This window comes from Rhinoraja longicauda, chromosome 35 (genome assembly GCF_053455715.1).
Source record: "Rhinoraja longicauda isolate Sanriku21f chromosome 35, sRhiLon1.1, whole genome shotgun sequence".
In the NCBI taxonomy this organism is placed as follows: Eukaryota; Metazoa; Chordata; class Chondrichthyes; order Rajiformes; family Arhynchobatidae; genus Rhinoraja; species Rhinoraja longicauda.
Window position 1 is genome coordinate 21,027,405 of NC_135987.1, and position 23,370 is coordinate 21,050,774.

The window sequence follows — 23,370 nt, forward strand, 5'->3', positions numbered from 1 at the left end:
GAATGATCAGCCATGATCACATTGAATGGCGGTGCTGGCTCGAAGGGTCGAATGGCCTCCTCCTGCACCTATTGTCTATTGTCTATTGGAACTGAGAGCAGGAGCATCTTCTTGGGGACCGTTGTGTCAATGGCATTTCCGATCCATTGTGAATCTAAAATAGAGCATTGTATCTGTGGATGGGACAGAACTCACGGTAGAATGGGATGCAAACTTTCCCATAAAGGTACCTACATTATTTCATTATCGCTTGTACCTCCAGCTTTTGCTAAAATGACATTATTAATACGCTGTAGAGCTCTTTAACAACAGGGCACCCACTGAAGGGGTATTTATTGAGTTAATTGGGTGTAGGCGATGGAGCAGTCACCCAATCTGAATTGCCCAGGAGAATGTTCTCTGAGCCACTGCCTTGAACGACTGTGGTATTTCTGGTGAATTTAGATTAGTGTAGAGATACAGCGCGGAAACAGGCCCTTCGGCCCACCGAATCCGTGCCAGCCAGCAATCTCCGTTATACTAGAAACGCACTAAACACTAGGGACAATTTACAATTTTTACCAAAGCCAATTACCTGCAAACATGCATGTCTTTGGAGTGTGGGAGAAAACCGGAGATCCCTGGGAAACCCACGCAGGTCACGGGGAGAACGTGCAAACTCCGTTATCCCACTTTCTCACCCACTCCCTACACACCAGGGGCATTTTACAGAGGGCCGATTAACCTTCAAACCCGCACGCTTCTGAACGTGGGGGTGAAACCCAAGCAGTCATAGGGAAAAGGTGCAAACTCCACACAGACAGCACCTGAAGTCAGGATCAAAACCGAGCCTCTGGTGCTGTGAGGCAGCAGCTCTACAACTCAGGAGCTCCACAAAGCTACCCCTTCTCCATCTCCACCTACATTGCCCAAACCAGTCCTGCTTAAAGAAACCGAACCTCTGCTCTCCCACTCTGAAATCTCATTATGTGCATCGGTGTCAGGTTTGGTCTCGTTTCTTTGCTGTCAGAGGCTTTGAGTATCTCCACATTAAGAATTCTAACTCTGAGTTGTCATATTGTTCGCTCAGTGCACCAGATTCACCTGGATGTCTGTGCTAACCGAACAAATCATGGAAGGCTAATAATGCTTGAAGGAAGTCAAGGCTTGTGGTTGAAGGAGACTGTTCCAGCTTTTGCACAGTCCCCTCTGTAACTTAGCGTTTGTTTTTTGTTTCTGGTCTTTGTGAATAATCTTGTTGAACAGATTGCAACTTGATACTTTGCTGCGTTCTCCTTTACAACAAACAAGACTTGTTTTGGTGCCTAGGCTGTGGAATGAATGGGAGCGTTGTCTTGTCGAGCCGTGCGTTAGTGCGCAGGGCATCTACGCATTAGGGCCGACCATCGGACCATAGTGCACAGGTGCGGCTTGGGCTGGTGGGGACTACCTGGCCCAGTGTTGAGCGCTGGATCTGCCGTGGCTGAAGGGGGAAAGTCTCAGAAGGTTGGGACTCGGTGGGCATGAGAACAAGGCCACGAGTCTACCAGTTCAGCAACAGCACCCAGTTTGATTTCAGGTCAGATTTTCACACCACGTTCTCCTGTCACAGCGGTTTGGCAGCCAAGATAAGATCCTGGTTTGCACTGAAGGCAGATACAAAATACTGGAGTAACTCAGCGGGTCGGGCAGCATCTCCGGAGAGAAGGAATGGGTGGCGTTTTGGCTCAAGACCCTTCTTCAGACTGAGAGTCAGGGGAAAGGGGAACTACAAGAAACTTGTCACATCTTGAGTATAGGAGCAAAGAGGTCCTTCTGCAGTTGTACAGGGCCCTAGTGAGACCACACCTGGAGTACTGTGTGCAGTTTTGGTCTCCAAATTTGAGGAGGGATATTCTTGCTATTGAGGGCGTGCAGCGTAGGTTTACTAGGTTAATTCCCGGAATGGCGGGACTGTCATATGTTGAAAGACTGGAGCGACTAGGCTTGTATACACTGGAATTTAGAAGGATGAGAGGAGATCTTTTTGAAACGTATAAGATTATTAAGGGGTTGGACACGTTAGAGGCAGGAAACATGTTCCCAATGTTGGGGGAGTCCAGAACAAGGGGCCACAGTTTAAGAATAAGGGGTAGGCCATTTAGAACGGAGATGAGGAAAAACTTTTTCAGTCAGAGAGTTGTGAATCTGTGGAATTCTCTGCCTCAGAAGGCAGTGGAGGCCAATTCTCTGAATGCATTCAAGAGAGAGCTAGATAGAGCTCTTAAGGATAGCGGAGTCAGGGGGTGTGGGGAGAAGGCAGGAACGGGGTACTGATTGAGAATGATCAGCCATGATCACATTGAATGGCGGCGCTGGCTCGAAGGGCCGAATGGCCTCCTCCTGCACCTATTGTCTATTGTCTCTCGTTTCCCTCTGCCCTGACTCCCAGTTTGAAAAAGGGTCTCGACCTGAAGTGTCACCCATTCCTCCTCCCCAGAGATGCCGCCTGACCCGCTGAGTTACTCCAGCATTTTGTGTCGTATCATTTTCTACTGCATCTTCATGTGGGTGACAACAGTAATAACCGAAACCAAGCGTTCCCATGATCAGACTTTCCGTCTTGTGTTGAGTTTGGTTTCTCTGCGTGGGGTGGAGGTGATTGAGTCAAAAACATTTGCCTCGGGTTAGGTGGAAGCTCAGTAGGAAGGACAGGAGAGGGAACAGCATCTACCATCTACCTCATTGGAGACCCTCGGACTATCTTTAATCGGACTTTACCTTATACTAAACGTTATTCCGTTTATTCTTTCCTCTGTACACTGGGCAGCTCGATTATAATCGTGTACAGGTGGTCCTCAGCTTACGATGGGGTACCGTTCAGAGAAACCCATCGCAAACCGAAAATATTGTAAGTAGAAATGCATTGAGTACACGTGATCACGTGGCCGGAAACGAGCGGCGGCTCGCCACGGCTCACTGCCGTCTGCACCATCGCAAAGTCGAACTGTCGCAAGTCGAAGCGTCGTAAGCCGGGAGCACCTGTATAACCTTCCACGCTCACCTGATAATACGCAACAGTTCAGTTTATTATCACCTGTACCGAGGTGCAGCGAAAAGCTTTTGTTGTGTGCTCTCCAGTCAGCAGAAAGACAAGGCATGATTACAATCGAGCCGTCACAGTGTGCAGGTACATGATAAGGGAATAATGATACATGCTGAGGGATTCATCTGCTCTGTGGTTGAGGTTGGATGATCCATTTGCCTGATAACAGCTGGGAAGAAAGTGTTCCTGAATCAGGAGGTGTGCGTTTTCACACTTCTGTACCTCTTGCTGTACCTGCACTTCACTGGGGCTTGGTACACGTGACAATAAGATCAACTAAACTCACAGCTTGTAGAGTTCAAGTGAAAAAGGACACAATGCTTCACACAGAGGGTGGTGGGTGTATGGAACAAGCTGCCGGAGGAGATAGTTGAGGCTGGGACTATCCCGTCATTTAAGAAGCAGTTAGACTGGTACATGGATAGGACAGGTTTGGAGGGATATGGACCAAGCGCTGGCAGGTGGGACTAGTGTAGCTGGGACATGTTGGTCGGTGTGGGAAAGTTGGGTTGAAGGGCCTGTTTCCACACTGTATCACTCTACGACTCTATGACTAGTAGCTGGGACATGTTGGCTGGTGTGGGCAAGTTGGGCTGAAGGGCCTGTTTCCACGCTGTATCACTCTACGACTCTATGACTAGTAGCTGGGACATGTTGGCTGGTGTGGGCAAGTTGGGCTGAAGGGCCTGTTTCCACACTGTATCACTCTATGACTCTGTGACTAGTAGCTGGGACATGTTGGCCGGTGTGGGCAAGTTGGGCTGAAGGGCCTGTTTCCCCGCTGTATCACTCTATGACTCCATGAAGGGCCTGTTTCCCCGCTGTATCACTCTATGACTCCAGTGCTGGAGTAGCTCTGTGAGTCAGGCGTAGAGAAATTCTCCTAAAATCGGAGAATCCGATGTTCATACTGTTGGGTTGCAAGCTGTACATGCCGAACAGTAGCTTGATAAAAGGAAAGGAAGGCTTATATTTCCAAAGCATCTTTCTCTCCTCTCTCATCCCCCCCCCCCCCCCCCCCCCAGGCAATTCACACCACATGCAGTGAGAGGCAGAGCAGCAAACGTGTGGTGTCAGTTTTAGCAGAGCAAGATCTCACCATAGCAGTATGATAACGATCAGATTGTTGGTGTTAGTCGTTCTTCATCTGTAAAGTACTGTGGATGTTCTGAAAGGGCAGAATAATGCTGAGGAAATGCAAACACAAGGAATTGCAGGTGCTGGTTGACAAAAAAAAGACACAAAGTGCTGGAGTAACTCAGCGGGTCAGGCAGTATCTCTGGAGAACATGGATAGGTGACGTTTCACAGAGTGCTGGAGTAACAGCGGGTCAGGCAGCATCTGTGGAGAACATTCACAGGTGATGTTTCGGGTCGGGACCTTTCTTCAAATTGTGTTGGAAGGTGGATGGGGAGGTTGGGGGAGAAAAATGGAAGAAAGGAGAGGGCAACACAAAGCCTGGCAAGCGATAGGTGGATAAAGGTGAGGAGGCTTTTGATTGTCAGATGGGACGGACAAAGGCCAGAGATGAAAAGACAAGACGTGATATCAGGAGATATGTGAAGTCAGAGGAAAGAATAAAGGTGGAAGAGGACATGGGGAAGGGGAGAAATGGGTGTGAAACCAGGTCAGACACAGGGAAGAGAGGGGAGAAAAAGAGAACGGAGGCTGTGGAGGCCAAGTCAGTGGATATTTTTAAGGTAGAGATAGATAGATTCTTGATTGGTACGGATGTCAGAGGTTACGGGGAGAAGGCAGGAGAATTGGGTTAGGAGGGAGAGATAGATCAGCCTTGATTGAATGGCGGAGTGGACTTGATGGGCCGAATGGCCTAATTCTGCTCCTGTCACTTATGGACATGAAAGCGAGGAGGGCGGTGAGGGGTGGGGTTGTTTGTAGGTTTGTTACCTAAAACCGGAGAATTCAATGTTGGTACGGTTAGGTTGTCAGCTGCCCAAGAGGACGATGGAAATGCATCACTCTGTTCTATTCCTGGCCACCATTGCCTGTGTTGCTGCGGTCGACAGCCCTGGCAGAGGGTTGAGTTCCTGCAGGATGAAACAGCTAGCATTCCTTTTCAACCCAAGACACTTGGACCTGAGGTTTATCAGGATCACGTGGCCCGTCTTTGAAGCTTAATTAGAAGCAGGAAGAGTCTTGTACAATGTTAGCTTGTTTGCTGGCACTGCAGAGGGATTGTGGCAGTGTTTGTGCGTACGGTTTATGCACAGGGAAGCAGATCTCGTGATTTAGTTTGGATCTAACTCTTTAGACCAGAGTTTCTCACCTGGGGGTCCCAGGAACTCTAACGTTCCGTGAGAGGTCGCGAGGAGCTCCAAGAGAAATAGTGATAAATAGGCTCATTATATGGAAGTGCATTTTTGAGCCATTTTTGTGTTTAATAATAAATATGAATTTAAAAAAATTAAGTATGTGTATGGTTATTTTTGTTAGTTTATGAAAGGTTTGTGTTTGTGTATGTTTTTGTTAGTTTATGAAAAGTTTATGTGCGTCGTTTGCCTTATGAATTTTAAGTTTATGGAAGAGAAAGAGAGAGATTAATAAAGATATATAATAATTTTTAGTAGGAAAATAACTGCAGATGCTGGTACAAATCGAAGGTATCCCAAAATGCTGGAGTAACTCAGCGGGTCAGGCAGCATCTCTGGAGAGAAGGAATGGGTTGTAGGAAAATAACTGCAGATGCTGGTATAAATCGAAGGGTCTCGACCCGAAACGTCACCCATTCCTTCTCTCCAGAGATGCTGCCTGACCCGCTGAGTTACTCCAGCATTTTGGGATATCTATAATAATCTTTATGAAGGGGTTCCCTGAGACATGAAAATTATTTCAGGGGTTCCGCAAGGATAAAAAGGTTGAGAAACTCTGCTTTAGACCATTGTAATGATTCTCAAGGACGTTAAACATCAGGTGAGAGGGAAAGAAAAGATTTAATAGGAACTCTGTGCTGAACGCGATACCAAGTTGAACTAACCACCTCTGACGGTTTCAGGTTTGTAAATATAAAGAATTAAAATTAAATAAAGTTTTAATGACAGTTACGTGGATTGGAAAGGTTTATCGGACATGGGTGGGATTGGTTTCATGGGTGGAAACAGGCGGGTGGGACTGGCTCAGCTAGGCAAGCATGGATTAGATGGGCCAAAGGGCCTGTTTCTGTGCTTCCTGACTCTGCGACTCTATCCCTATAATCTCTTTAATCCCTTCCAATCTATGGCCCTGTCGTTAAAACTTTATTTAAATTCTTTATATTAAAAAAGCTGAGACAATCAGAGGAGGTTGGTTTATCTTGGCACGACGTTCTGCACAGTCATTGAGGGAGAGTGGGTGTAAAGGGATAGTATCTAGTGCCGACATAATGGGCGGAATGGTTGCTTTGTTCTGGATCAATGACCGGAGCGGACTCGGTGGGCTGAAGGGCCTGTTGCATGCTATATCTGTAAGCTGTAGGACACCCAGCTGTCCAAGTGCCTCGGGCAGTATATTTATCTTTCAGTCTACTCTCTGTGGCCATCAGTTCATCGTTCACTTTGGGGGGATAGACACAGAATGCTGGAGTAACTCAGCGGGACAGGCAGCGTCTCTGGAGAGAAGGAATGGGTGAAGCTTCGGGTCGAGACCCTTCTTCAGTCGGCGTGCTGTGCACATCGCACTCTTGTTTCCCACAAAACTGGGCTGCACTTCACGATGTATTTTGCTTCACATCTACCCGACTGCTTGCGGAGTGCACTGGGGACTTCCTGAGCCGGCGAAAGGTGCTTTAGAAACGCTGGCCTTTCTCTTCCTCTCAGGAAGTGAAAAGGCCCGTGCTGGCCACAGTAGAAAGGGAAAGAGGGCGAGATCAATGTACGTCCTAGTTGCTCCAGCAAATGCAGAGAGGGTCAGTGGATTTACAGATCAGTGGGATTGCCAGCAGCCTAATTATTTTTACAATGATTTATTCACAAAATGCTGGAGTAACTCAGCAGGTCAGGCAGCATCTCGGGAGAGAAGGAATGGGTGACGTTTTGGGTCGAGACCCTTCTTCAGACCTTTTCCAAACCGAAGATGTACAGGTTTGTAGGTTAATTGGCTTGATAAATGGAAAAATTGTCCCTAGTGTGTGTAGGATAGTGTTAATATGCGGGGGTCACTGGTCGGTGCGGACCCGGTGGGCCGAAGGGCCTGTTTCCGCGCTGTATCTCTAAACTAAACTAAACTAAAGTAAACTCAGCGGGTCAGGCAGTATCTCTGGAGAGAAGGAATGAGTGATGTTCCGGGTCGAGACCCTTCTTCGGACCACAAAAAGCTGGAGTAACTCAGCGGGTCAGGCAGCACTTGTGGGGAAGAGGAGTGGGTGACGTTTTGGGTGGAGACCCTACGTCAGACTGCTGAAGACTGAAGTGTCTTATCTTTGTGTTTTACAGGTTTGCGGAGAGCAGCGGTGGAGCGTGCACCCAATGATCAGGGCCGGCGAGGAGACTGAGTGGAGTGGTTTGTGGGCAAGGCGGCAGGGCTGGGCAGTGCGTGTTCCTTCACCATGGCCAGCGGCCCCCTGCCCGTGAGGCCCCGTGGGGCGGCGGGCGGTTACTGAGAGAGGAGGGGTGTGAACGGGGCCGTGGAGGGGCTTGTGGTGGACAACAGGCAGCCAGGACCAGCGGCAGCCGAAGAGGGATAGGATTACTCTGCCATGGTCACGTAGAATAAATGGCAGCTCGTGAGGAGTGGCTTCCCGCTTGTCACCTCCGCCGTGCCGACCCCTGGCGCCCTCCCTCGCCGGCGGTCGCCCGCGATCACCATGGTCAGGTTGTGGAAGGTTGTGCGGAGTTGCAGGCAGCTGGAGTTGCACAGACTGATCCTGATGCTGATGGTGTTCAGCCTGGTGTCCATGTGTCTCCTGGCCTACTACGTGACCAACAGCCCCAAGATCAAGGAGGCCTTGCCCTTGCCCATCAGTGACTGCAGCAACCAGCACCGCGTGTCCCAGCCCCCCCAGGCGACACAGCCCCCTCCTCGACCCCTCCCGCATCGACCCCATGGTCCTCATCTTCGCAGAAAGTATTTATTCTCAGCTGATACAGGAGATCGTCACCATTTTGGAGTCGAGCCGCTTTAAGTACAGGACAGAGATCACTCCGGGGAAGGGGGACGTGCCGACGCTGACCAACAAGGGCAGGGGTCGGTTCGCCCTCATCGTGTACGAGAATATCCTGAAGTACGTCAACCTGGACGCCTGGAACCGGGACTTGTTGGACAAGTACTGTGTGGAGTATGGGGTTGGGATCATTGGCTTCTTCAAGGCCAATGAGAACAGCTTGCTGAGCGCACAGCTGAAGGGCTTCCCTCTGTTCCTGCATTCCAACCTGGGGCTGAAGGATTACCACATCAACCCCAACGCCCCGCTACTCTACATCACCCGGGCCAACACCGTGGACCAAGGGCCGCTGCCGGGAGATGACTGGACCGTCTTCCAGTCCAACCACAGCACGTACGAACCGGTGCTCCTGGCCAGCACTAAGTCGGCCGACAACATCCCCCACCTCAGCACCCACAAGGCCCTGCACGCCACCGTCATCCAGGACCTGGGCCTACACGACGGCATTCAGAGGGTCTTCTTCGGCAACACCTTGAACTTCTGGCTGCACAAGCTGATCTTCGTCGATGCCATCGCCTACCTGACGGGCAAACGCCTGTGCCTGACCCTCGACCGATACCTGCTCGTAGACATTGACGACATCTTCGTGGGCAAGGAAGGAACCAGGATGAAGGTCGTGGACGTGGAGGTGAGCAACCCAGCACTCTCCACCCCCTTGGGCTATGGCTCATAGAACACACACACAATTACATAGTTATATTTGTAGATATCTTTTATATTATCTCTCTCTATGTCTCTCTCTCTCTCTCTCTCTCTCCCTCTCTCTCTCTGTCTCTGTCTCTGCTCTCTCTGACTCTCTCTCTCTCTCTCTCTCTCTCTCTCTCTCTCTCTCTCTCTCTCTCTCTCTCTCTCTCTCTCTCTCCTCTCTCTCTCTCTCTCTCTCTCTCTCTCCTCTCTCTCTCTCTCTCTCTCTCTCTCTCTCTCTCTCTCTCTCTCTCTGTCTCTGTCTCTGACTCTCTCTCTCTCTCTCTCTCTGTCTCTGTCTCTGACTCTCTCTCTGTCTCTCTCTCTGTCTCTCTCTCTCTCTCTGTCCTCTCTCTGCTCTCTCTCTCTCTCTGTCTCTCTCTCTCTCTCGCCCTCTCTCTCCTCCTCTCTCTCTCTCATCTCGTCTCTGTCTCAGTCTGTCTCTCTCTCTCTCCTCTCTCCCTCTCCCTCTCCCTCTCTCTCTCTCTCTCTCTCTCTCTCTCTCTCTCCCTCTCCCTCTCCTCTCCCTCTCCCTCTCCTCTCTCTCCTCTCCCTCTCCCTCTCCCTCTCCCTCTCCCTCTCCCTCTCCCTCTCCCTCTCCCCTCTCCCTCTCCCTCTCCCTCTCCCTCTCCTCTCCCCTCCCTCCCTCTCCCTCCCTCCCTCTCCCCCCCTCCCTCTCCCCCCCCCCCTCTCCCCCTCTCCCCTCCCTCTCCCCCCTCCCTCTCCCCCCTCCCTCTCTCCCTCTCTCCCGAGATGCTGCTGTCCCGCTGGGTTACTCCAGCATTTTGTGTCTATCTTCTACATATATATTATATATGTATATATCTTGGATGTGGAACGAGCTGCCAGAGGGGTAGGTAAGGCAGGTACATGAACAGCATTTAAAAGACATTGTACATGAGTGTGGATACCAGAGGTGAGAGAAGTGTGCCAAATGCCTACCGACCGCTGTGTTATTTGCTGTTGCATTATAAACCCGCTCACAATGCCACAGAGCCAGGCATTGACATGAAACGCCTTGGGCTTTAAACATTGGTAAAGTTTGCAGACACAGACCCAGGGACTTGTGAATGAGAATACAAGTCTTCACTGAACTAATTCACTCTTGCAGTTGCCAAAACATTCCTGGGCCAACATCTTTTGGGTTGCAACATCTCATTTACTTTGCAAGGCCAGAGAGCACAGAAGACTGAAGGTAGACACAAAAAGCTGGAGTAACTCAGCGGGTCAGGCAGCATCTCTGGAGAGAAGGGATAGGTGACGTTTTGGGTCGAGACCCTTCTTCGGACTGGGAGTCAGGGGAAAGGAAATGAGAGATATAGATGGTGATATAGAGACATATAGAACAAATGAATGAAAGAAATGCAAAAAAGTGACGATAAAGGAAACGGTCCATTGTTAGCTGTGGGCTAGCATAGAAGACCCTTCTACCCATCAATTTATTTGGACTCAATCATCCAAATGGTGTGTTATCTCAACGGGGGCGGCACGGTGGTGCAGCAGTAGAGTTGCTGCCTTACAGCACACACAGCGCCAGAGACCCGGGTTCGATCCCGACTATGGGCGCTGTCTGTACGGAGTTTGTACGTTCTCCCCGTGACCTGCGTGGGTTTTCTCCGAGATCTTCGGTTTCCTCCCACACTCCAAAGACGTGCAGGTATGTAGGTTAATTGACTGGGTAAATGTAAAAATTGCCCCTAGTGTGTGTAGGATTATGTTAGTGTGCGGGGATCGCTGGTCGATGCAGACTCGGTGGGCCGTTGGGCCTGTTTCCAAGCTGTATCTGTAAACTAAAAATCTCCAAGCATTGCAGGTTAAAGCCCCCTCGTCAACCCCTGTAGAGGTTTGCACGGTGGCGCAGCGGTAGAGTTGCTGCCTTTAGAGCGAATGCAGCGCCGGAGACTCGGGTTCGATCCTGACTACGGGCGCCGTCTGTACGGAGTTTGTACGTTCTCCCCGTGACCTGCGTGGGTTTTCTCCGAGATCTTCGGTTTCCTCCCACACTCCAAAGACGTGCAGGTATGTAGGTTAATTGACTGGGTAAATGTAAAAATTGTCGCTAGTGTGTGTAGGATAGTGTTAATGTGCGGGGATCGCTGGGCGGCGCGGACTCGTTGGGCCGAAGGGCCTGTTTCCGCGCTGTATCTCTAAGAATCTAAAAAAAAATATCTCACAATTATTTTATTAAGCTCAAGCGGTTTATGAATACTTCTGTCAAACAGCGGTATGATTTTCATTCCCGTTTCTGTGAGAGAATATCATTTCACATCAAAGGCAAATATTGAACAGATTTAAAAAACAATCTTGAAGAGGCCAAACAAAATGGCAGACGTTTAAACAGCAAAATCTTCCCTAAGGCAAGTTTTCAAGACAATCCCTTAATATTTGAGATCTGTGAAGCTATTACAGACATAGGTCTATATTTAGTGAAGGCTGTGGTTTGGATAATATTTCCCTGGCCATTTTATTTGAAAACCACGATTTTCTTTCTAAATAAGCATGGGAAGCTGGGAGTAAAATTCTGCCAGGAAAAGAAAATCGAACAAACATATTTCTCGAGGCATTTCTTTAACTGATTCATGAGATGTGAGCATTGCCTCTGGGCACAATAGTTAATGTCCGTGAGAAGGCAGTGGAGAACACTGCCTTAAGCTAGGCCGGTTGCCATGGCAACGCTTCCTTTGTAGATGTGAAGAGGCTGGCCGGGGTACACATTATCAAATAAAAAATCAAGCTGCATTTGTCAACAATTTTTATCCATCAATATACCCAGCATTAAATTGTAGCTGAAGACAATAAGATATAGGAGCAGAATTAAGCCATTCGGCCCATCTAGTCTACGCCATTCAGTCATGGCTGATCTATCTTTCACTCTCAACCCCATTCTCCTGCCTTCTCCCCATAACTTTATTAATTAAGGACCTATTAAAAATACCCAATGACTTGGCCTCCACTGCCGACCGTGGCAATGAATTCCACAGACTTGCCACCCTCTGGCTAAAGAAATTCCTCCTCATCTGCATCCTAAATGTATATCCTTTTATTCTAAGGCTGTGGCCTCTGGTCATGGACTCTCCCACTAGTGGAAACATCCTCTCCACATCCACTCTATCTATGTCTTCCATTATTCGGTACGTTTCCGTGAGATCCCCCCGTTCATCCTTCTACACTCCAGCAGGTAGAGGCCCCGTGCCATTAAACACTCATCAAACATTAACCCTTTCATCCCTGGATGATTCTTGTAAATCTCCTCTGGACCCTCTCCAACACCAGCACATCCTTCTTCAGATATGTGGCCCAAAACTGCTCACAATGTTCCAAATGTGGTCAGAACAGTGTCATCTGAAGCTTCGGCGTTACGTTCTTGCGATTATGTTCTTGAAATGAATGCCGGCATTACATTTGCCTTCCTTACTACCAAATCAACCTGCAGATTAGTCTCTTGGGAATCTTGGACCAGCACTCCGAAATCTCTATGCACCTCCGATTTCTGAATCCTGTCCCCATTTTGAAAATAGTTTATGCCTTTATTCCTTCTACCAAAGTGCATGACCAGACACTTTGCTCCGCTGTATTCCATCTGCCACTGAAATAGCTAATCTCTGAGTCTAAACAAATAGATGCTCTCGTTCATTCACCAACATTATCCATTAGCTAAACATGATTAATAAACATAAGCTGCAGGGAGAGGCTGGGCAGAGATTCACTCCTTGGAGCTCAAGAGATTGAGAAGTGATCTTGTAGAAGTGTATAAAACCATGAGTGGAACAGCTAGGGTGAATGCATGGTTGTTTATCCAGGGTAGGGGAATCAAGAACCAGAGGACATAGGTTTAAGGTGAGGGGGGCATAACTCTACATGTGGCACATTCGAGGTGCGAGCTGCACTGGTGCATAACATCACAACAAAAGCCCTGGCCAGCACAATGGTCTGGTACCTGAGATATCCAGTCACCACAAGGCTTAAGCTCAGGGGTGACCGCGCTTTTGCGGTTGCAGTTCCTAGACTGTGGAACAGCATCCCTCTCCCCATCAGAACTGCCCCCTCCATCGACTCCTTTAAGTCCAGGCTCAAAACCTATTTCTACTCCCTAGCATTTGAGGCCCTCTGAGGGGGCGCTGTGAATTGTTTATGTATGTGCTGTTATGTCTGTGTGCCATTGTATGTTCGTTTCTTAGTACCCGAACTGATGTACAGCACTTTGGTCAACGTGGGTTGTTTTTAAATGTGCTATGCAAATAAAATTGACTTGACAAGGTCGTAAGGTTATAAGTGATAGGAGCAGAATTAGGCCATTTGGCCCATCACATCTACTGCACCATTCAATCATGGCTGCTCTATCTTTTCCTCCCAACCCCATTCTCCTGCCTTCTCCCCATAACCCCTGACATCCGCACTGATCACGAATTGGCCGTCCTACAGCCAATCCAAAGACAAGCACACATCCGATTGTGTGGATGGATCCTAAACTGATCAATCAAATGGCTTCCCTTCATCTCCAACTTGTGTGTAACTAGTGATTAATGTAATCGAAAACTCCGTTTGGTTTAGCTTATTGTCACATGTGCTAAGTACAGTGAAAAGCTACTTCCAAATGACTGTCATTGTGACTTGTCTCGCTGATAATAGCTTGCAGCAATATCTGTGATAGTAATCTTTAAATACTCTTTAGGGCGGCACGGTGGCACAGTGGCAGAGTTGTTGCCTCGCTGAACTAGAGACCCAGGTTCGATCCCAACTACGGGTGCTGTCTGTACGGAGTTTGCACGTTCTGCCCGTGACTGCGTGGGTTTTTTCCGGGATTTTCGGTTTCATCCCACACTCCAAAGGCGTGCAGGTTTGTAGGTTAATTGGCTTCAGTAAATTGTCCCCGGTGTGTGTAGGATGAATGAATGAATAAGTTTATTGGCCAAGTATGTGCATGTACAAGGAATGTGCCTTGTTGCTTGGCTTACAAATGACAACACAAACATACAGTTAACAATTAAGAATAAAGCATAACCACATCAAAACAATAAGGATACAACATTACGGTCTAAACATGTGGGTGAAAATAAACCAGAGCAAAATAGAGACTACAGACTTTGGTTATTGAGTTCTGGCGTAGGATAGTGTACACTGGTGATCGCTGGTCTGTGTGGACTCGGTAGGCCGAAGGCTCTGTTTCCACACTGTATCTCTAAACTAAACTACTGGAGATGTAAGACTGTCCAGGGGGGTTCAATGACTCTGGCTAGCAGGATGTTGCAAACATCTTTCCAAAATCTGAATGCTTATTAATTGTCTGTGTGTACGTGACAACTCAGTGTGGGAGAGAGAGGAAGTTGCCAAGACAACGGGGATGTTATTAGTGGATTTTTCTAAGAGCCAATATGCCAATATAGAAGAGTGCAGGAGAGGGGTTGTGGGAGGGGGGCAGGAAGGCTGAACCCATTCACAGAGCTCCCCCCACCCCCACCTCAATTTCTGCCGCGGCATCTTCTGGATAATGGGATATACATCATTAATCAGCCTGTTAATGATGTGTGTCGTCGAGCCAAGCTGTTGAATGTGCTGTTGCACTAAAGAAATTCCTCCTCATCTCCTTCCTAAACAAACGTCCTTTCTCTTGCAGTGCTGTTGGGCTGGGAGTGCTGTGAGCAATTATGGGCCCCATATCTGAGGAAGGATGTGCTGGCTCTGGAGAGGGGCCAGAGGAGGTTTACAAGAATGATCCCTGGAATGGGTGGGTTAACATATGATGAGCGTTTGTCAGCACTGGGCCTGTACTCGCTGGAGTTTAGAAGAATGAGGGTGGACCTCATTGAAACTTACCGAATAGTGAAAGGCTTGAATAGATGTGGAGAGGATGTTTCCACCAGTGGGAGAGTCTAGGACTAGACGTCACGGCCTCAGAATTAGAGGACGTTTCTTTGGGAAGGAAATGAAGAGGAATTTCTTTAGTCAGAAGGTGGTGAATCTGTGGAATTCATTGCCACAGAAGGCTGTGGACGGCAAGTCAATATATATATTTAAAGCAGGGATAGACATATTCTTGATTAGTACAGGTGTCAGGGGTTATGGGGAGGCAGGAGAATGGGGTTAAGAGGGAAAGATAGATCGGCCATGATTGAATGGTGGAGTAGACTTGGTGGGCCGAATGGCCTAATTCTGCTCCTATCACTTTGAACTTTGTGCATTCCAGAAGTTAGGAAGAGTGAGAGATTTACACGTCTGGATGGCGTGCGACTTGGAGAGGACCCTATGGATGTGGTGTTTACTGCGCTAGAAGACCTGACCTCCATGGTGGAGGAGGGACTAGGGTTGCCAACTGGCCCGTATTAGCCGGGACATCCCGTATTTTGGGCTAACTAGTTTGTCCCATACGGGACCGCCCTTGCCTCGTATTAGTAGGGTTGCCAACTTCCTCACTCCCAAAGAAGGGACAAAGGGCGAAGTTAGGAAAAGGGGACATACAACGAGATCTGGGTGTCCTAGTGCATCGGTCACTGAAAGGAAGCATACAGGTACAGCAGGCAGTGAAGAAAGCCAATGGAATGTTGGCCTTCATAACAAGACGAGTTGAGTATAGGAGCAAAGAGGTCCTTCTGCAGTTGTACCGGGCCCTAGTGAGACCGCACATGGAGTACTGTGTACAGTTTTGGTCTCCAAATTTGAGGAAGGATATTCTTGCTATTGAGGGCGTGCAGCGTAGGTTTACTAGGTTAATTCCCAGAATGGCGGGACTGTCATATGTTGAAAGACTGGAGCGACCAGGCTTGTATACACTGGAATTGAGAAGAATGAGAGGGGATCTTATCGAAACGTGTAAGATTATTAAGGGGTTGAACACGTTAGAGGCAGGAAACATGTTGGGGGAGTCCAGAACAAGGGGCCACAGTTTAAGAATAAGGGGTAGGCCATTTAGAACGGAGATGAGGAAAAACCTTTTCAGTCAGAGAGTTATGAATCTATGGAATTCTCTGCCTCAGAAGGCAGTGGAGGCCAATTCTCTGAATGCATTCAAGAGAGAGCTGGATAGAGCTCTTAAGGATAGCGGAGTCAGGGGGTATGGGGAGAAGGCAGGAACGGGGTACTGATTGAGAATGATCAGCCATGATCACATTGAATGGCGGTGCTGGCTCGAAGGGCCGAATGGCCTCCTCCTGCACCTATTGTCTATAGTCACCGCCCCGCGCCCCACGTGACCTCACCCAGCCAGCGGCCACGGGCCGGGAGCACGTGGCCACTGGCTGGGTGAGGTCACGTGGGGCGCGGGGCGGTGATATCACCCTTTGTCCCGTGTTTGGGAGTGAGGAAGTTGGCGACTCTAGGAGGGAGGTGGTGTCAGAGTTTCCCAGTGGCATTTAGTGGAGGGCACACATTGTAACTGGTTGCTTGTGGTGGGCGGAATGAATGCTTAGTGTGGTGTGGGGCATTCCTGTACAGCACTTGAAGTTTGCATTCAAGCATATTCCCTCAATTTAAAAAATATATATTTTTCTCTTAATAATCTCTGACCCCTCTCACCCTGGCCTCAAACTCTTTGAAGCACTTCCCTCTGGAAGGTGACTCTGGACTGTCAAAGCAGCCACAGCCAGACATAAAAACAGCTTTTTTTCCACTCGTGGTAGCTCTACTCAATAACCAAAGTCTGTAGTCACTTTTTTTGCTCTGGTTTATTTTCACCCACATGTTTAGACTGTAATGTTGTATCCTTATTGTTTTGATGTGGTTATGCTTCACTCTTAATTGTTAACTGTGTATTTGTGTTGTCATTTGTGAGCGGAGCACCAAGGCACATTCCTTGTATATTGTATATTGAGGGCGTGCAGCGTAGGTTTACTAGGTTAATTCCTGGAATGGCGGGACTGTCATATGTTGAAAGACTGGAGTGACTAGGCTTGTATACACTGGAATTTAGAAGGATGAGAGGGGATCTTTTCAAAACATATAAGATTATTAAGGAGTTGGACATGTTAGAGGCAGGAAACATGTTCCCAATGTTGGGGGAGTCCAGAACCAGAGGCCACAGTTTAAGAATAAGGGATAGGCCATTTAGAACGGAGGTGAGGAAAAACTTTTTCAGTCAGAGAGTTGTGAATCTGTGGAATTCTCTGCCTCAGAAGGCAGTGGAGGCCAGTTCTCTGAATGCATTCAAGAGAGAGTTAGATAGAGTTCTTAAGGATAGCAGAGTCAGGGGGTATGGGGAGAAGGCAGGAACGGGGTACTGATTGAGAATGATCAGCCATGATCACATTGAATGGCGGTGCTGGCTCGAAGGGCCGAATGGACTCCTCCTGCACCTATTGTCTATTGTCTATATGCACATACTTGGCCAATAAACTTATTCATTCATTCATTCATTCATTCAAACTTCCTTAAGTTGAGCATTGGTCATTGAGCGATTGTTCAATGAAATTGTACATCGGTGCAGCACAGAATAAGAGCACATGGCCTTCCCATCTCTGCTGTCCCTTTGTGTGAGCTTCCCCCTGGTAGTGAGCTGTGCGGCTGCTGGGTTAAACCCCAGTCCAACCACAGCCAGTCCAAACCCCGTCTGAGGACTTTCCCCACACTTGACCTGACCATCACCGTAAGCCATGCCACCCAGAGCATCATGGTCCAGGCAGGTAGCGGGTGTGTAAGGTCATAACATCACAGGTGATAGGAGCAGAATTAGGCCATTCAGCCCATCAAGCCTCCTCCCCCATTCAACCACCTCTCCCTCCTAACCCCACTCCCCTGCCTTCTCCACATAACCTCGGACACCCGCACTAATGAAGATTCTATGAGTTACTCCAGCTGAATTACTCCAGCATTTTGTGAATAAATACCTTTGATTTGTACCAGCATCTGCAGTTATTTTCTTATAAGAATCTATGTATAATTCTTCTTTAAAAATATCCAGTGTCTTGGCCTCCACAGCCTTCTGTGGCAAAGAATTCCACAGATTCACCACCCTCGGACTAAGAACTGACCCGGAACTGCAGGCAGGGATGAACACTTATTACAATGTGGTCAGTGCATTCTGGTGCTGTAAAGGACTGAGTTGGGTCAGAAGTTACATCCACTGGTCCCTGAACGGCAGTTATTCCCCATCCCAGTCATAAAGTCATGAAACAGAGCCAAGTTCGGCCCAACTTGTCCACACCGACCAAGGTGCCCCATCTCCGCTAGTCCCATTTGCTCACTAGGCTACACAATTCCCAGAAAAATCATGCATTCTCACCTGGATATTGATTTCTGTTCTTTCTTCCCCCTTCTTTTACCTTTCCCTGTCTCTATTTGCTTACAAAGTATTACTTCTAATATTTCTTGACAAAAAAACAAAGTGCTGGGGGAACTCTGCAGGTCAGGCAGCATCTGAGGAGGGAAATGGACAGATGAAGTTTTAGATCGGGACTCTTCTTCAGAGTTATTGAAGTAAGGGGGGGAAAGCTGGAAGAGAGAGAAAGAGATGGGTGTGGGACAACGCCTGGCGAGTGATAGGTGGATAGTCACAAAATGCTGGAGTAACTCAGCGGGACAGGTGGCATCTCTGGAGAGAAGGAATGGGTGACGTTTCTGGTCGAGACCCTTCTTCAGACTGATGTCAGGGGATAGGGAGATACATAGATAAGGATGTGTTAGGTGTGGAAACAGGACAAAGGGAATGGAGACCAGGTAAAATGTGGAATAGATCATTGTTAGATGGGAGAAGGTGACAACAACAAAGTAAACAGAGATAAAATGCGTAGGAAAATAACTGCAGATGCTGGTACAAATCGAAGGTATCACAAAATGCTGGACTAACTCAGCTGGTCAGGCCCAAAGATAAAATGTAGTCAGAGACTGTCAGACTGGTCAGAGAACTGGGAAGGGGGAGGGATGGAGAGAGAGGGAAAGCAAGGGTTTACTTGAAGTTAGGGAAGTCAATGTTCATATCGCTGGAGTGTAAGCTGCCCAAGCGAAATATGAGGTGCTGTTCCTCCAATTTGCGCTGGGCCTCACTATGACAGGGGGTACATCCTCTGGCCCCTGAGTGGCATCACTTTACCAGTTGGGTGCAGGTGAGGTGGGAGGGTGATTGCCAGGCACGTTGATGTGATGTGGGGTGAACAGTGGAACTGGCAGGATGACTAGGGTGGGGGAGGGAGAGAATTTAAGAATGACTTGAAATCAGATAAGTTGTTAATTGTCCAAAAGTCTTTTAAATGTTGCTATTGTACCTGCCTGAACTCCCTCCACTGGCTGAAGAGAACTTGGTAGAGAAGAACAGTCTGAAGAAAGGTCTCGACCCGAAACGTCACCCATCCCTTCTCTCCTGAGATGCTGCCTGACCCGCTGAGATACTCCAGCATTCTGTATCTACCTTCCCTCCACTGGCAGCTCGTTCCGTATACCCACCAACATCCGTGTGGACTTTTGGTCATGTACATAGATAGGAAAGGTTTCCTCACAGAGTGAGATGTGCCTATTATGGGCAAAGGGGTCTTGCTGGATAGGGCATCTTGGTTGTCAGGGACAAGTTGGACCGAAGGGCCTGTTTCTGTGTTCTTATTAAATCGTTCCCCACTCACCATTGCTGTCTAGTTCTAGATTGGTTATATGCGAACATTTTGTCAATGGGTCACAGGAGAAAATGATGCAAAAAATATTTGCCGCATTTTTCCCTGCTGGGGTGATGTGAATCGGGAATAAGTAGAGAATGTGTTGAAAGTACTCTGTAGGCCAGGCAGCAGTATCTCCCGAGAGACAAACTGAGCTATTGATCTAAATAGTTCACTGCTTCTTTCTCCACAGATGCTGCCTTGTTGGCAGAGTATCTCAGTGTGTTCTTCAGGAGAGCCCTTGAGAGAAGGGCTTGAAGGTAGCAACTCTACCAAACCGTGTGTGTCGTTCAGCAAGATGGAATTGGATAAAAGATACAAAAAGTTTTTCTTATTTGGAATAATTATGAGATGAAATGCAAAAGTATTTAGTGGGGTGGCGTTGCTGGTAGAGTTGCTGCCTTACAGCGCCAGAGACCCGGGTTCAGTGCCGTCTGTACGGAGTTTCTCATTTCTCCACCTGTGTGGGTTTTCTCCGGGTGCTCCGGTTTCCTCTCACACTCCAAAGATGTACAGGTTTGTAGGTTAATTGGCTTTGGTAAAATTGTAAATTGTTCCCTTATGTGTAAGGATAGTGGGGTGATCGCTGGTTAGCATGGACTCGGTGGGCCGAAGGGCCTGCTTCCACGCTTATCTCTAATGTTTAGCAGGTCCAATGATTTGAGGACCATGGTGGGTATTGGAAGTGCTTCTTGAGGTGTGGAGATGGACTCGACACAGCAGGGGGAAGGAGCACAATGACTGGTGTCTTCTGTTGGGTAGGTACTCTCTTCCATTAGTATAAGAAGGAGCTGCAAATGCTGGATCACACCGAAGATAGACACAAAGAGCTGGAGTAACTCAGCGAGTCAGGCAGCATCTATGGAGAAAAGAATAGGTAACGTTTCCGATCGAGACCCTAATTCATCAGACTGACGAAGGGTCTTGACCCCAAACGTCACCTGTTTATTTTTCTCCAGAGATGCTGCCTGACTCGCTGAGTTTTTCAGTCAACTTTTTCAGTCAGAGAGTTGTGAATCTGTGGAATTCTCTGCCTCAGAAGGCAGTGGAGGCCAATTCTCTGAATGCATTCAAGAGAGAGCTGGATAGAGCTCTTATGGATAGCGGAGTCAGGGGGTATGGGGAGAAGGCAGAAACGGGGTACTGATTGAGAATGATCAGCCATGATCACATTGAATGGCGGTGCTGGCTCGAAGGGCCGAATGGCCTCCTCCTGCACTTATTGTCTATTGCCTGACTCGCTGAGTTGCTCCAGCTTTGTGTGTCTATCTTCAGTCTTCTATGCTGTCCTGCTTTGCAACACTCTGATCCATTGTCCGTTGCCAGTGAGTTGTACCTTTTCTTTTACAGGCGTTATTGTTGTCCCAAAATAAGCTGAGAACTCTGGTCCCCAACTTCACGTTCAACCTGGGCTTCTCCGGCAAGTTCTACCACACAGGTAAAAGTGGCTTTATTGATGTTAGAACACTTTCTACCACTCTTCATGCTGTTGCAATATTCTTTGTGCCAGTGGTTCAATGGTCCTTTATTGTCACATACACCGAGGCACATAGAAACATAGAAAATAGGTGCAGGAGTAGGCCATTCGGCCCTTCGAGCCTGCACCGCCATTCAATATGATCATGGCTGATCATCCAGCTCAGTATCCCGTACCTGCCTTCTCTCCATACCCCCTGATCCCTTTAGCCACAAGGGCCACATCTAACTCCCTCTTAAATATAGCCAATGAACTGGCCTCAACTACCTTCTGTAGCAGAGAATTCCACAGATTCACCACTCTCTGTGTGAAAAAAAACTTTCTCATCTCGGTCCTAAAAGACTTCCCCCTTATCCTTAAACTGTGACCCCTTGTTCTGGACTTCCCCAACATCGGGAACAATCTTCCTGCATCTAGCCTGTCCAACCCCTTAAGAATTTTGTAAGTTTCTATAAGATCCCCCCTCAGGGCGTGCAGCGTAGGTTCACTAGGTTAATTCCCGGAATGGCGGGACTGTCGTATGTTGAAAGGCTGGAGCAATTTAGAAGGATGAGGGGGGGTCTTATTGAAACATATAAGATAATTAGGGGATTGGACACATTAGAGGCAGGAAACATGTTCCCAATGTTGGGGGAGTCCAGAACAAGGGGCCACAGTTTAAGAATAAGGGGTAGGCCATTTAGAACGGAGATGAGGAAGAACTTTTTCAGTCAGAGAGTGGTGAAGGTGTGGAATTCTCTGCCTCAGAAGGCAGTGGAGGCCAGTTCGTTGGATGCTTTCAAGAGAGAGCTGGATAGAGCTCTTAAGGATAGCGGAGTGAGGGAGCATGGGGAGAAGGCAGGAACGGGGTACTGATTGAGAGTGATCAGCCATGATCGCATTGAATGGCGGTGCTGGCTCGAAGGGCTGAATGGCCTACTCCTGCACCTATTGTCTATTGTCAATCTTCTAAATTCCAGTGAGTACAAGCCGAGTCTATCCAGTCTTTCTTCATATGAAAGTCCTGCCATCCCAGGAATCAAACTGGTGAACCTCCTCTGTACTCCCTCTATGGCAAGAATGTCTTTCCTCAGATTAGGAGACCAAAACTGATACAGTGAAATTCAGACCGTATCAGTCTGAAGAAGGGTCTCGACCCGAAACGTCACCCATTCCCTCTCTCCGAGATGCTGCATCCTCCAGACTGAGCAGGAGGCCAAGTCAGTGGATATTTTTAAGGCAGAGATAGATAGATTCTTGATTAGTGCGGGTGTCAGGGGTTACTGGGAGAAGGCAGGAGAACGGGGTTGAGAGGGGAAGATAGATCAGCCGTGATTGATTGGCGGAGTTTACTTGATGGGCCGAATGGCCTATTTCTGCTCCTATCACGTATGAACTTACTGAATCATAGAATGGGCTGAAGTGCCCCTCCATGGGGAAGGTTGCAATGAGCCAAATGAATGTTGTGTGGTCCAGGGGTGAGTGACTGGATATCAGTGTCAACGGAAAATCTGCAAGCTTTGAAGATGAATAATTTTAACAGACGATCCCTGGGCTCCTGTAAACGGAGCTGGTACCGAGAGTCTTGCTGAGTAACTGACTCTGAGCAACACTTAACCTTGACGATGAGAGCCGCAGGCAATGGTAGTCACGGCCCAGCTTTGGGGACGTGTGTGTGATGCAGGGAGTGGGTCAGCATTAGCCCTGGAGGGGAGGCACCAGAGGGGAGCAATGGAGAAAGGCAGGGAAACATGTGGGAAAATGAGGAGGGAGTTGGGACCGGCAGATGGTGAAAATGTTGCTGTTTTTCATGTGGGGTTTGAAGTAAACTTGCTATCCCAAGCAGCCTCCTGCAGTGTTTGGCTCCTCCGTGTTAATGCGTGTGGGAGAAGCTGTGTGTTTTTTCCGATGTGTGACAAATCCCAAGTAAAAGCAGCCATCATAATCAGAGAGCTGTCCCACCCCCGGTCACTCCTGCTTCTCCCCGCTCTCCTGAGGGAGGAGGTACAGTAGCTTGACTGCACGCACCACCAGACTCACGAGCACCTTCTGCCTCTCTGCCTACTTTGTCTGGATTACAATACATTACAATACAATATATCTTTATTGTCATTGTACAGGGGTACAACGAGATTGGGAATGCGCCTCCCATACGATGCAATAATTTAATTAACTAGTCAGTATTAATTTAAACAACCCAATGAAACAAATTAGAACAGTTTTAAGACAGAATAAAGTGCATGTAGATCTGTGCCGGTTCACTGTGCGATGTGACCATCCGGCTCAGCAGGGCCGGTTCATAGCAGCTATGGCCCTGGGGATGAAGCTGTTCCTGAGTCTGGAGGTGCGGGCGTAGAAGGCCTTGTATCGTCTGCCCGATGGAAGGAGTTCGAACAGACTGTTGCAGGGGTGTGAAGAGTCTTTGTGGATGCTGGTTGCT

General features: G+C 48.3%; 1 protein-coding gene across 1 annotated transcript in view; it reads left to right on the plus strand.

Annotated features, from left to right (window-relative positions):
* ndst2a (N-deacetylase/N-sulfotransferase (heparan glucosaminyl) 2a) overlaps positions 1-23,370 on the plus strand; it is a 267,101-nt gene that overhangs the window by 192,820 nt on the left and 50,911 nt on the right. Inside the window, 3 exon segments of the mRNA XM_078428539.1 lie at positions 7,492-8,051; positions 8,053-8,847; positions 20,825-20,912. Of these exon segments, the coding sequence (XP_078284665.1) occupies positions 7,863-8,051; positions 8,053-8,847; positions 20,825-20,912 (1,072 nt within the window). The 5' untranslated portion in view covers positions 7,492-7,862.